Here is a 14,034-nt window from a genome sequence, read left to right on the forward strand (position 1 = left end):
TTACCTGGCTAGTGGCCTTGGTTGTTAGAATACCAGGAGGCCAGAGAAGGCCCTTTCCCTTTTCATTGTATGGCCACTGCTTTATTCTCCTTCGGGCTGATGGAGGTTCGGAAAGCACTCAAGGATAAGTTCCCTTCGGGAAGGGAGTGAAGGGATAGGCTGGCCAGGTGGGAAGAAGCTGGAGTCTGGAGAACTTTGAATGCCAGGTAAGGAGGGTAGACTTGATCTCCTTGTGTACAGGGAGCTGCTGAAAGCCTTTGAACATGGAAGAATGTTATGAATACTTTTCCAGATCAGGCTGGGAGCAGTGGGGTGAAATGGAGGGAGGAAAGGCTAGAGACGGGGAGAGTGCAGTGATCTGTCAGGTGGATAGGGGCTGTATTTATGGAAAAGAAAAAGGAGTAAAGTAGAAAAAATACGTAGGGTGAGGCAGAACAGGATTTTAAATCTTTCTCAGTTCTAGCTGGTGGGGCAGGAGGTGTGGGAGTGAGGGAGGTATTCATTCCATTAACTATACTGGCTTACTCTGGCATAGATTTGCAATGGGATGTGGAGCTTTTCACTCAAGGGTCGGTGGTATTTAACCATGTTAGAAGCACCTGGCAAGCTTTTAACAAATACTCATGTTCGGGCCTCACTTCTCACATAATTGGTCTGGAGTGGTTTATCAGGCAAGTTTCAACTGAAGAAACCTCCTTGTATATAAAGCGATTTGACCTTATGCACTTGTGGAGCTGGTTAAGCAGTCTCTGTAAGGTGGTGTTGTGTGTCTGATGCTGAAGCTTGAAGTCCGCAGGACAGGCAGGCAGGAAGGGAAGATAGATGTCAAGTAGGGAGAGCAAGAAGCAGCTGGGCCCCGTTATGACGGACTTTGGACTAAAACCCATGTCAGTTCTTGTTGCCTCTGACCTGGGTGGAGTGGGCGTCCTACAGAAGCCAGGGCCCTTTGTCACAGAGCTAAACACACACACCTGGCCCGGGAGTTGGAGCAGTTGAAGGAGGATGTAGGGGAAAGTAGAGCAGGTGCAGGTCGGGTTGCTGGTTTATGCTGACGAGATGCACTAGCAGATAAATGACAATGTATGACAGCTACGGAATGGCTGTTGCTTCATTTCCGCCCTCCAAATCTCCCCCAAATCTCTCTTGTGGTCCACCCTAACTGGGAAGGGAATTCTGGGAAATGTTGTTCAACCTAGCCAAGTTGACATAATACAAAGCCACCACAGCTGGGGGCCTGGGCACTGGTATCTTTTAAAAGCTCTCTACATGATTTTCATGTGCAGTGGTTGAGAACCACTGACTGAGGTGATTCTGAGGTGGAGGCTGACAAAGCCCCACAGGCAATTCTGATATGCCCTCCTCCTCCCTTGAGAGGCACTCCTGTAGCACAGTGGGAAGGAAAGAGCAGAGGGATCAAATACCATGGAGAATACTGAAGTGTTGAAGTTGGGAACTGTGTTGCAAGGGAGTGAGGAGGAAGTAAGTGATGAAGCAATGGAAACCGTGGACCTACACCAGACTTTCGAGAAGTGTGTCAACATAGGCCAAAAAATAGGGCAGCCAGGGGGCAGTCAGGATTGGCTTCTTTTCCCTCTGGGCTTCTTCAGCCCTTTGCTTGTTTCCTCTGTTCTGGCTCTCAGGATTCCACATCCTGCCTGGTATCAAAGAGCCTCATGCTGCCTTCTGTCTACAGAGTATAGGAAATGTGGGGACACAGGGGTGATCTTTCATCTGTGCCCAGTTCACAAGGTCTGGGGAGTATTTCATAAGAGATGCTCAATCTAAAGTTTCTGAATTGAGTTAAAATGAGAGAAGAGATTAGCAGATAAGATAATTGAAACTATTGGAGAAGAATGGAAATGGATGAAAACAATTTCCTTAGGATTTAGGAAGCATAAAATATAGTTCTGTAGGCTGTTTGACAGTTTCAGAGGAAGATATGATGGAGCAATTTGGTTCATGTTCATTTCATAAATTTGACATGTAAGTTTAATGATTATTTTCACAGGGATATTTTTTCATTTTTAATAATCATAACATTTTTATTGGCTGCACATGCACTAGAGGACTATATTGGTCAGTTCATCTATTGGGAAATGAAGTCAGAGAAGAGAGCAAAACAGAGGTTTGTTCAAACTTGTACTCCTGCCAGTCAAAACTATTACAGTTCATACTGTTACTGAGACACTTAAAAATAGCTACAGAGTCAGTGACAAGCATATTAGAAGAGAAAGTAGAGTACAGTATTGACAGCATTCCTCTTTTAGATGATACTATTGGATCTCAAACTGTAGTGTGCATCAGAATCACCTCAGTGCTGGGTCCCACAGAGTTTCTGATTCAGTAGGTCTGAGGCGGAGCCCAAAACTTTACGTTTCTAACTGATTCCCGGATGCTGCTGCTGGTAGCGGTTGAGGACAGCGCTTCGAGAAGCACTGGTGTAGAGGCCAAGTTACTATCAGGTGTTGTCCCTGCAGATATTTTCCTTGAGAGTATGGCTGGACAAAATCATGATGCACAGACCGTGAAGCGGTTGTCTACTTGTGCCATGCCTGGGTGAAGGAAATATGCTCAATGACTTATCATTGGAAATCCATGCTAAAGAGAGCAGATTTTTTTCACAGTTAATTACATGAGCAGTGATACACATTGGGAAGGGACACTGGGATTGGTACTGAGGGAATGCCAGCCACAGTGAGCAGGCAAGGACTTGACTCTGTGAGTAAAAATGGGTGCATCTAAATGCCTTCTCACACTCTTCTTTATTCACAGAGGATAGTTGGTGGTCATTTGTTCTTGATTCAGAGTTGAGGGAAATAGAGAAAATTGTGAATATGATGAAAGCATGATAATTGAATGTATGTATTTCATGTACTGTGCAAAGAAATGGGCAGCAATTTTTTAAAAATTGAGATAGTTGACATATAGCATTGTATTCGTTTTAGGTACACAACACAATGACTTGATATATGTCTATATTGCAAAATGATTACCATAATAAGTTTAGTTATATCCATTACTACATATAGTTATAAATTTTTTTCTTGTGATTCTTGTGAAAGTTCTTGAGAACTTTAAAGATCTACTCTCTTAGAGGCAGCAAATTTAAGATCACTTTTTTTCCCCCACTGATGACTGCTGGCTATTGATGAGAAGGTACTGCAGAGTTTCTGGAATGTAAGATGTGTTAAAAACATTTATTTACAATATTGATAATATGAGTACAGACCATTTTGGGGATTTCAAGTGGCTTAGCTCAGCAGAATGCCCAGTGTCTTATCTGTCTGAACTAGATGAAATGTGTATGAATAGCTTGATCTCTAATAGTTTGATTCTTTGCATACTTGATGACATCCTTCCTTTATTTGAGAAATAATGATGTATCATTGGGTATGTTTTAAAACCACACACGTAAGCTGCAACTAGACATACAAGACTGATTTCCAGAGCCCCACACAACTTAGTAGAGGATCTGGATTTCATTTGGCATAATCTCCCAGGTTGAAACAGTTGATTCACCAGCCCTTTCCTGTAAATTCTGTTCATTTAGCATCCAACAGATTATAAAAAGTAGTGAGACTAATTTCATACTTTAGTGAAAAATTTCTCCATAATTTCTGGATCCACATGTGAACCAAACGTCTAGAACCATTTGACAGAATCATGTAATACACTTGCTTTTATTCCTGGCAACCTATACCTGGGGTCTAGGATCTTCTAGTTTTGTGGAAATAAATAATAGAAGAGAAACTAGCTGGATGTGGATCCCGATGTTTAGTGTGAGGTGGACATAGATGTCTTGGTGAAAAACTGCAAATTATAGTGCCCCCTCATTGATTTGAAGCTGTTTGCCATTTTTCTTATTTTATTTTAAAATTTATGATTAATTTATTTTCTAAAAGCATGCCAAAATTGGTGTTCTGCATGTGTTCCAAATGGCTGCTAAGTGGTCATTTACAGACTGATACCACAATGAGCTGCACAGGAGTTTTTCAAAGGTTTGGCATACTGCCCCCTAGAAATGCTACATTAGCACCACCATGTGGAGAGAAGGAGCAAAACCACCCTTTCTGTGGTTAAAAAGGGGACAATTGATCCTCCTGAATTTAAGCTAAGATTGCTAAATTTTTGCCTAGCAAGTTTCGAAAAGGCAGAATATTGTTTTTAGAGAAGAAAAAAATTCCAGTTAGGTTAGCACTTATTGAGCACTTGCTGGATACTAGGCTTGTGCTAAGCCCTTTGCATGTGTTATCTCATTTCCTCCTTATCATGACCCCATGAACCACTGTTGCCCCTCTTTACCAATATGGAGAAGTGTTCAGATAAAGTAGCCTAAATGCCTTCTAAAAGTGAACATTAAGAAGATAAGAACATAAAAATATTGCTAACTCCTTCCATTAGACTTCCTATGCCCTTAGAAGAAGCTGAGCCATCCAGTTTTCAAATGTGAGCACAAGGCACATTTCTGCCTCTGGGGCATCCTTTTATTATGGAAGGAAAATCTTAATTTATGGTCTTCACTGTGGATCTCATCTAGTTCACTTTTCCTCTGGCAGCTGAAAGAGCTGAGAGTGGAGAGGAGTGAACTCTAGCATTCATTTATTCCTGTAGAAATAAAAACTGCATTGCCCCAATTGCTCAGAAAACTGAATGATTCATCTAAAGTTTTTAAGGTTGTTGACCTGACTCCTGGTCACATGACCTGGAGGTTCACAAATGGCAGGAAAATATACTTTTAATTGAAGGATAGAAGTTTGAAACTTGAATTTGGAGTTATAAATCTAAAGTACATCTTGTTAATATTATACATCTTTTTTATGAGTGACTTAAAAATTTATAACTTTACTCATGTACCCTGAAGTTCTAACAATTAAATGTTTGCTTGTTAGTAAATATTAGACAATGGCTCATAGCTCTGCTAGAGGTATCAGTCATTTATACCTTAGTGTTAATCAGGAAAGTAGGATCCATTTTCTCTCAGCATTTAGTGATAATCGCTTGGGAAATGAGGGGTTTGACGAGGACTGAAGGGAGGCAAATGCTCTGGAGCATGAAGCCATTTGGTGAGGGCAGGTCAGAGGGAGCCATCTCTGACTCAGGGGAGCATGGTCCCAGGTACCAGAATTTAGCGCAGTACTATAGATCAGCTGCATTTGTGAATGAAATCAATGTTTGTGGGCTAGTCTTGGAACTTAATGTTTATAGTGTTGCTAAAGTCACTTGAAGCTATGACTTTCCATGATTCAGTGACATTGTTTCTATGTCTTCTGAGTTTTAAACAAGAAGATTACAAACTTTTGTAACCTAACATGTTTCTGTGTTGGAAATAAGAAATGTTTATTAATGACACATTTGTCAAAAATGACACATTTCTTATGTATCAGATTCCAATTGTAGGAGAGGAAGACAATTCCTCTACTCTCTAGGTCCTTCTGGCTGGTCTAAAGAATTAAGTTGACGTGAGCCAGAACAACAGGAGAAATCAAACAAGGCTTTATAACCTGTATACATGGGAGAAACCCAGGAAAACTGAGTAACTTGCATAATGGCCAAAGCCACCACCTTAAATACCATCTTCAGCTAAAGACAAAGAAGGATGTTGGGGTAGTGGTTTGGGACTTCAAGGGGAAGGAAGGCAACTTACATGGACATGGAGATGCAAATGGGCCAACTATAGACAATGTGACCTGAGAGACACATTGTACATTACACCACAGTTAACTTATGGTATTAGCTCCTTCCTGGAACAGGCCTTTTATCTTAAATTCTTTTGGGCAGTTGTGGGGGAACATCAGAGTTTCTGTCAGAGCCTTTTGTTCTTAAAAATAATCAAACCGATGGGGCTGGCCCCGAGGCCGAGTGGTTAAGTTCGTGTGCTCCGCTGCAGGCGGCCCAGTGTTTCGTTGGTTCGAATCCTGGGCGTGGACATGGCACTACTCATCAAGCCACGCTGAGGCAGTGTCCCACATGCCACAACTAGAAGGACCCACAACGAAGAATACACAACTATGTACCAGGGGGCTTTGGGGAGAAAAAGGAAAAAAAATAAAATCTTTAAAAAAAAAAATCAAACTAAAGAGATACATTTTGGGGTGGCCATTTTTTTTTTTTTTTTGCCGAGGAAGATTCGTCCTGAGATAACATCTGCTGCCAATCTTCCTCTTTTTATACTTGAGCTGCCACCACAGCATGGCCACTAACAGACGAGTGGTGTAGGTCCGCACCTGAGAACGGAACTCAGGCTGCCAAAGTGGAGCATGCTGAACTTAACCACTAGGCCACAGGGCTGTCCCTGGGGTGGCCAGTGTTGATCCCCCACACAATCTAAGTGCTTTAAATATTAACTCATTTAATCCTTATAAGAAGATACTGATATTATCTAGCTTAATGGATGAAGCAACTGAGGCACAGAAGTTAATGGCTTGCCAGGGTTACACAGTTGGTAAGAGGTCATACTAGGATTTAAATCAAAGCAACCTGGCTCCAGAGGTTATGGCTCTTAACCATTGTCCAAACTGTCTGTAACTTCCACGCACAGGTTTTTTTTTTTGTTTGAGGAAGATTAGCCCTGAGCTAACTGCTGCCAATCCTCCTCTTTTTGCTGAGGAAGACTGGCCCTGAGCTAACATCCATGCCCATCTTCCTCTACTTTATATGTGGGACGCCTACCACAGCATGGCTTGCCAAGCGGTGCTATGTCTACACCCAGGATCCGAACCGGTGAACCCCCAGCCGCCAAAGTGGAACATGTGCACTTAACCACTACGCCACTGGGCCGGCCCCCATGCACAGGTTTTTAAAAGTACTTTCAACTATGTTTTCTCATTTATGCCTTCAAAATGACTGTGAGGTAATTTTCAGGAGCTCAGAAGGAAGAAACTATGGAAAGTAGAAATAGCTTAATGGAGCTTCAGTTGAGAAATTCAATGAAGCTGAGGACTCTAGAGTTGGAAAGCTATTTATTATTGACTTTGAGGAAATTTTAAAAATTGGATGTACATTGTTATGACTAGTATTTACAAGAAAGTTTACTGCTCAACTGCTTTTTTTTTTTTTTTTTTTGCTGAGGAAGATTAGCCCTGAGCTAAAAACTGTGCCACTCTTCCTCCACTTTATATGTGGGTTGCCACCACAGCATGGCTATAGTGGTGTAGGTCCATGCCTGGGATCCAAACCTGTGAACCCAAGCTGCTGAAACAGAGCGCACTGAACCTAACCACTACACCACAGGGCCGGCCCCAACATTTTTTTTGCATTTCCAATTTCAGCTCATTCTTGGAGGGAGGGATGAGTTTTTCAGTTGCTTTTCCATGAAAAAATGTATTTCTGAGTGGTGATAGAATGATCAAGCCTTCTTCTTAAGTATAAGAAATGATATGTAGACATTAAATGATTCTTCATGAGTATAACTGAGAAAGAGCATGATGAAAAAAATGTAAGCATTTAAATTTTGAGATTTGTCAGTCCAAAATTCAGTTCCTGAAACAATGGTCCCCGGGACTTAGCTCAACAACATCATAGGTACTTGATAAATAAATATTTATTGAGTCCCCACAAAGGATCCCATGCCCTCTTCTTTTTTGGTAATCAAATACTTCTTGTAACTTCTTGGGGTGGGAAAGATGCATTATCTTCATTTTGTGGATAAGGCAACAGATGAAGATGGAGGAAAGAAGACTGACAGTAACCGAAGAGGTAGCCAGGCAGAAGGTTTAAGCACTACAGAGCCCATGTAACCTGCCCAGCAGACGCTTCTCTGATGAGGATATTGTAGAGTCAGCGTATGAAGGGCTATGAGTGCGGGTGTGGTAGAATCGGTGGGGCAGCCTTGTCTTGCAGAACCCACGGATGGGTAGATAAACGCTCAAATGAAGTGACAGTTCCTCAGCCAGTTTTTAAGAGCTATACTGAAACAGGAAAAAGTTGCAGAGGTCCGGTTGCAGGTCTGTCAGCTCCTACAGGAAGTGTGCAGATAAGAAGACATCATCTTGAGGACTCCTAATGGAGAAATAGCCTTCCATCCCTACACAGGTACCCCCTAATGTGCTTCTTAGGGACATAAGAAGCAGGACACTTCTGAAAAGATCTGTAAAAGCCATAAGATGGTTAAAAAAAAAATCTGTAAAAGCTGTCATTAGGAAGCTGCTCCTAGGCAGGAAATACTAAAAGAGTAACTGAAATTGTGGTCAGAGTCATTGCTGTTGTGTTAACATGCTGTGAGAACACAGGCAAACAAAGACATTCTTCAAGAAGAGTAATGGTGGAGGACTTTAAAGTCCCTATAAATGTAAGGACTACTATACTGAATGCAATTGCAGAACTCCCTCAGGTGCTAAGACAACTTTCCTTTGGAGTTTTTACATCTAAGAGAATTCTGGTCAGATTCCTTACTAAGTGGTGGAAATGAAATCAACTGATGGAGGAAATACAATTTTATCACTATTTTCATTGCTTTATTAAGAAGCAGGAAGAATTTGGCAGTTGATTAATTAATCCTATTGCAAAGACTGACTCAAATAGATCAGGGTGGCCACCACAAGAAGAGTGATTTCTCAAGATGATGTGAAAAGCAACCCTTAAAGTTTTGAAATGACGCTTTGTGAGTTATTAAAAAATTACACATATCCCACCAGTCCTTGGATATCAAAGGAAACATACTTATGATTGATGTCCTTGAGGAACTTTGAGATCTATAGGATTCAGAATGTCTTCAAGTGTACAGTACAGGAATACAGCCTGGAGTTGACAAGTGGCAAAGCCTTTGACAAACACAGCCAGGGACCTCTGATTTCTCTCTACTATCAGCTTTTTGTGTGAGTGCATCAAGTAAAAGAGATTTATTGTTTTGGAAATCCTCATACAATATAAGTAAGTTTGGAACCAGTAGAGCCTATGGTTAAGTTGTTTACACTGGAATCAAACAGCTGTGGATTCAAATCCTAGCTCTGCTGCTTTCTAGCACTATGAAATTGGGCAAGTTACTTCATCTTTCTGAGCTGCAGTTTAATCATCTGTGAAATAGAAATAAAAATTTCCAGAAGTTTTACATCTCTATTAGGAATGCAGTGTCAATTATTTTTCACTTTTTAATGTACACTGTGGTGGTAAAATGCTTTCGTTGTCTTGTATATTTGTCCTCTACTTATTTTCTAACTTGAATTATCAAGGGCAAAGATCACTGTCCTTTCCTTCCACATGTTGTTACGCAAGTTGTCTCTGTCTTCCAGAATCCCCTACTTTGAAACTAGTGCTGCCAATGGGGCAAACATAAGCCAAGCAATCGAGATGCTCCTGGACCTGATAATGAAGCGCATGGAACGGTGTGTGGACAAGTCCTGGATTCCCGAAGGAGTGGTGCGATCCAATGGTCACACCTCTGCAGATCAGTTAAGTGAACAAAAGGAGAAAGGGGCATGTGGCTGTTGAAAAGTCAAGTGAACTATACAATAATTCAGGTGACCGGTGTCTGTGATCTTCTCTGTGGGTGATACATAGCACAGAGAGAGATTAATGGGCATTGTGTACAAACTGCTTTTCATCGTCCCAATTAGGCCTGTCAATAAAGCATCCAGTTTTAAAATGTATTTGCTGCAGCTTTGTAAATATTTCTTTAAGATTCAGCCTGAGAGTTAGGAGAAATATTTCACATAGCCAAAAGTGCCTTATAAAACTTTAGCCCATGGCAGTAGATCATTCACAGATTCAGGATTTTGTAGCTACAGAAGAGTGCGTTTATTTTGTAGAATGACTGAAGATACTGTCACCTGCCTTAATCTGGATAGGCTCAGAGTCTCACATTCAAGATCTTAGATGGTATTATAAAACCATCAGTCTTTAATCCAAATTAAAAAACTCTACTTGTACCATAGGTGACCTTCTAAAATGCCATCTAAACCACTTGAATGTTAAACAAGAATGTATACAAATGTCAGTTCAATGTGCTTGAGCATTAATTTATGTAAGCATTCTCTTTAAAATGAATATAGGACAAATTGTGGCCGTATCTATAGACCCTAGATAAACTGGACTGACCAGTTATTCACTCACTGTGACTCTTATTGGTGAGAAAGGGATTGGGGGGTGAGGGCAGGAGTGGCTTAATGTAGTATGAGCAACTGAAGTGGGGCTTCTGGCTCCCTGCTATATGCTCATTGCTCTGCACGGTTGATTGAAGGATCGGGGAACTAGATTTTTATGGCTTTAGTTCACTGTGATCTGTGCATTTATACTTGCCTATGTGCCGGCCACATCTGAACGTAGCTGGTGTTTATGCTGAAGTTATTTGTGTATTTTAGCTTCTTTTTCTTCATATTTATAATGTTGTTCTGGCATCCTCAGATTGCAGTTTCAATTAGCTTGTGAAATACTACTCATCTTCTGTCTTCACCAGCGGGCTCTGTATTGTTGATATTTCAACTTGTTTTATTCTTACATTGGTGGAATTGAAGGAATTAGTTTTTAATTGCATAAAATGTCTGTTTACTAATTGGTGGAAGATAGATGTTTGTATTTAAGCAGTTACATTTGTATTCTAGCTCAATAGAAGAAAACCGAAGTGTTGTATAGCCTGTATTTTTCATTGAGATCATGGGCATTTACTGTACTTGCTGGATCTTACCAAGGTCATGTATTCTTCTGCATTGCCAAAGTGTCTGCATACCAAATTAAAGGGGTTTTTAAATACGCTTCATGGCAGTTGTTTATAAAGGTCAAAGGGGAAAATTCTTATTTATTAAAGTGGTTTAAATAAAATAGATTAAAATGTCCAAAGAGTTTAATGGCTATTTAGGAAAAAAATATCACTTATAATTTAAATAAAGGATAAAAATACACATATTTTGTAGTGGCAAATGTTTAGCAGAACTGTAATTAGAAAAATACAACTATGATGGGAAGTAATTACTTTTACATGATAATTTTCAAATGGCTTTTTATTGAGTATCCTGGGCTTTTTTTGCCACTGCCTTCCCACCGCTCCCCTAAAAAACTTAGCTGTGGTTACTAAGATCTTATCTATTTCTGTCCTTGAAATGGGGACTTCTTTTAAATATTAAAGAAGTCATTGAGTCTTATGTATTTGAATTGTGTATTCTAGTGAGAGAAAGATTCAGACATTTCAAGGGCAGGGTCACAATCACAAGCAGTGCCTTCTAAAGTTGTCATTAAGAATTTCAGTGGAGTAAATCATAATTTCACAGCTACATATCAGGGAACATTTTATATGGTCTGTTTGTGTAGTTAAAAAGAAGACAATATTTGTATGTTTCAGTCTTTCAAGAACCAAATGAGCAATTAAGTACAGTTTCCATTGACCTGGAACATAATGTACAATTAAACATATACCTGATATAGTGCACCCACAAGAACCATCTTTAATTATTGAAATAAATAACCTGTAGTCTCTTTGGAAATCGTTTGTTTAAATTTGATATTGAAGTACCATATTTTTGTGCCTTGATGTATTTTTCTATTTACAAGCCTGTATAAAAGTGAAGTGTATCTTCAGTGAACTTTGTGCCAATTAAACTTATAATAAAAAAGTGGTCTAGTCTCTCAAGATTGTGTGTGAACATAATGTCATTTCCCATCACAATAAAGTTTCAAACCAGAGATCGTAATACTAAAGGAAACCAAATTCAGGGACACAGATTCCATTAGGTGCTTGATGAGGGCCACCCAGGACAACATATTCTGGAGAAGGTAATTCAAGTATGTTATCATCAGACATCTGTGGAGCATCTACACTGTGGAAAGCGTTGTACTAGCCATTCTCGGGTCAACAAAATAAGGATGGTAATGGCCTGAACTAAGATCAGGGCAGAGATGGATGCAAGAGACATTGGGAAGGGTATAGTCATTGATTGGATGAGGAAGGAATATGTGGGAGATGGACTCTGACCTTATTTCCTACCACTATCCCTCTCACGCACTCCTCTGTAGGCACACTTGCCTCCTTGGACCAGTCAAATGTGTTCCTGACTCAGGAATATTCGCTGTTCCCTCTGTCTGGAATGCTAGTCTTCCATATACCTGCATGGCTCCCTCTCCCTTCTTTTAAAACTATTCAAATGCCATCTTGTCCAGAAGGACTTCACTGATCACTTTATATAAATTAACAGTCATTCTCGGCCCCCTCACCTCATGGCCCCAAACAGACCGTCACTTCCTGCCTTGTTATCCTGCTTTGCTTTTGTACATGTCACTTATCACCACTTGATATAGTTATATGTTTGTCTCCATGCACTAAGATATAAGCTCCATGGGGACAGGGTCTTAGGCAGTTTTCTTCAAAATTTTGTTGTCACTCCCCAGAAGAGGGCCTGGTATACAATAGGTACTCAAATGGTTATTGGTAGACTAAATAAAGGACTTAAGAGGCTTCAGGGTCAAGTGAAAGAGTTTTCAAAATAGGAGTCACTATTAATATTCACAGAACAGAGGAGTAAAATTTGAAAATAAAGCAGCTTAGGGGCCAACCCTGTGGCCGAGTGGTTAAATTTGCGTGCTCCGCTTTGGTGGCCTGGGGTTTCGCCAGTTCAGATCTTGGGCACGGACATGGCACAGCCTGTCAGGCCATGCTGAGATAGTGTCCCAACCAGAGGCACTCACAGCTAGAATATACAACTATCTACTGGGAGGCTTGGGGGAGAAGAAAAAAAAAGATTGGCAACAGTTGATAGCTCAGGTGCCAATCTTTAAAAAAAAAAAGAAAACAGCTTAAAAAATGTTTAGAAAGGCTCATATATAATAAGTCCATATTGGTTTATTATAAGAAATTAGGAAATCTGAGAAGTACATTCTGATCTTTTGAAGTTGGTGTCAAGAGAGCTAACAATCTGCTTAAGAAAGGTTCAGTAAGGAATGTTTTCATTGGCTTTTTTATAAACTGGAAATCTCTAGATGGTATTTCCAGGTCTTCTGTTTTTGGCCTTATGGGTGACTGTAGTAACCGGAAAACTCTCCCACTATAAAACACTTAGATAGTGCTGGGTAAAATATAATGAACATATTTTTTAAGTGTACTGTTGTTCTCTCAAGAAAGTAAGGGAAATACCTTAAGACTACCCCTCTCCCACACAAAACAGGCAACAACAAAAACAGCAACAACAATGGCAACATCAGAGGGAACTTAGAACAACCTAATAGCGTAGTTTGCTTTGGTTTGGTTTTCCCAGTATCAGTAATCAAGGGGCTTGGTTTTAATGGATACTTGCCATCAGGAGAGAAGGCCTTGGATCTGTTGGAGGTAGGGCACTGGAAGGGAGAAACTCCTGCCCCAAACACACACAAAGCCAGTGTCCAGCCTATGTCTTAGTCTCCCATGAGAATTTATAAGCATAAAGTCCACTTTTACACAGGTTTGGGGTTCAAGTTTACCTATTTTTTGTCTTAGAATGGCTAACCCAAGAAATTAACATAAAAAAGTGTTTGGTTAACACTTCTGGATTACTTGGTAGAAGCAAAGCAAAATCTTTTCAGAGGGCACGTCTCCACCAGACCTCACAGAATTCTTGCAGAAAACACCACAGTGACAATGAACTCACAATTTGAAATGACAACCTATTCCTTCCCCACCCCCTCAGCCCCAATTATGAGCAAGGACCAGTAAACCAAAAACAGGATTTGGCATGTAAGGACTTCAAATAATATACTTATCAGATGGAGATGATAAAGTAAAAATGTTTAAAATAATCAAAAACATAAAAGGAATTGAAACATCTGGGAAAAGACAATATTATTAAAGATGCAAGACTGGTTTGAATTAAAAAAAAAAAGACTTCCGCACATGAAGAATATAGCCATTGATATTTGAAACTCGATGGTCACAAGTTAAACGGCAAGTTTGACAGAATTGAAGACAGAATTAGTGAACTAGAAGCGAGTTTGGAAGAAATTACACAGAATTCAGCAGAGTGAGATAAAGAGAAAGAGTGACAGAGATTAAGAGATATAGAAGAAAGATAAAAGCTCTAACATGTCTAATAGGAATTCTAGAAGGAGAAATTAGAGAAAATCGAGGAAGAGGCAATATAT

At 40.1% G+C, this 14,034-nt stretch overlaps 1 protein-coding gene across 10 annotated transcripts in view; it reads left to right on the forward strand.

Annotated features, from left to right (window-relative positions):
• The window catches only part of RAB27A (RAB27A, member RAS oncogene family), a 76,629-nt gene extending 65,072 nt beyond the window's left edge, over positions 1-11,557 (forward strand). For all 10 annotated transcript variants that reach the window (XM_070501138.1, XM_014860429.3, XM_014860431.3 and 7 more), the window contains one exon: positions 9,228-11,557. In XM_070501138.1, coding sequence (XP_070357239.1) covers positions 9,228-9,426 — 199 coding nt within the window. In that variant the 3' untranslated portion in view covers positions 9,427-11,557. The remainder of the gene's footprint in view (positions 1-9,227) is intronic.
• The last annotated feature ends 2,477 nt before the right edge of the window (positions 11,558-14,034 follow it).

This window comes from Equus asinus, chromosome 2 (assembly GCF_041296235.1).
Source record: "Equus asinus isolate D_3611 breed Donkey chromosome 2, EquAss-T2T_v2, whole genome shotgun sequence".
NCBI lineage: Eukaryota > Metazoa > Chordata > Mammalia > Perissodactyla > Equidae > Equus > Equus asinus.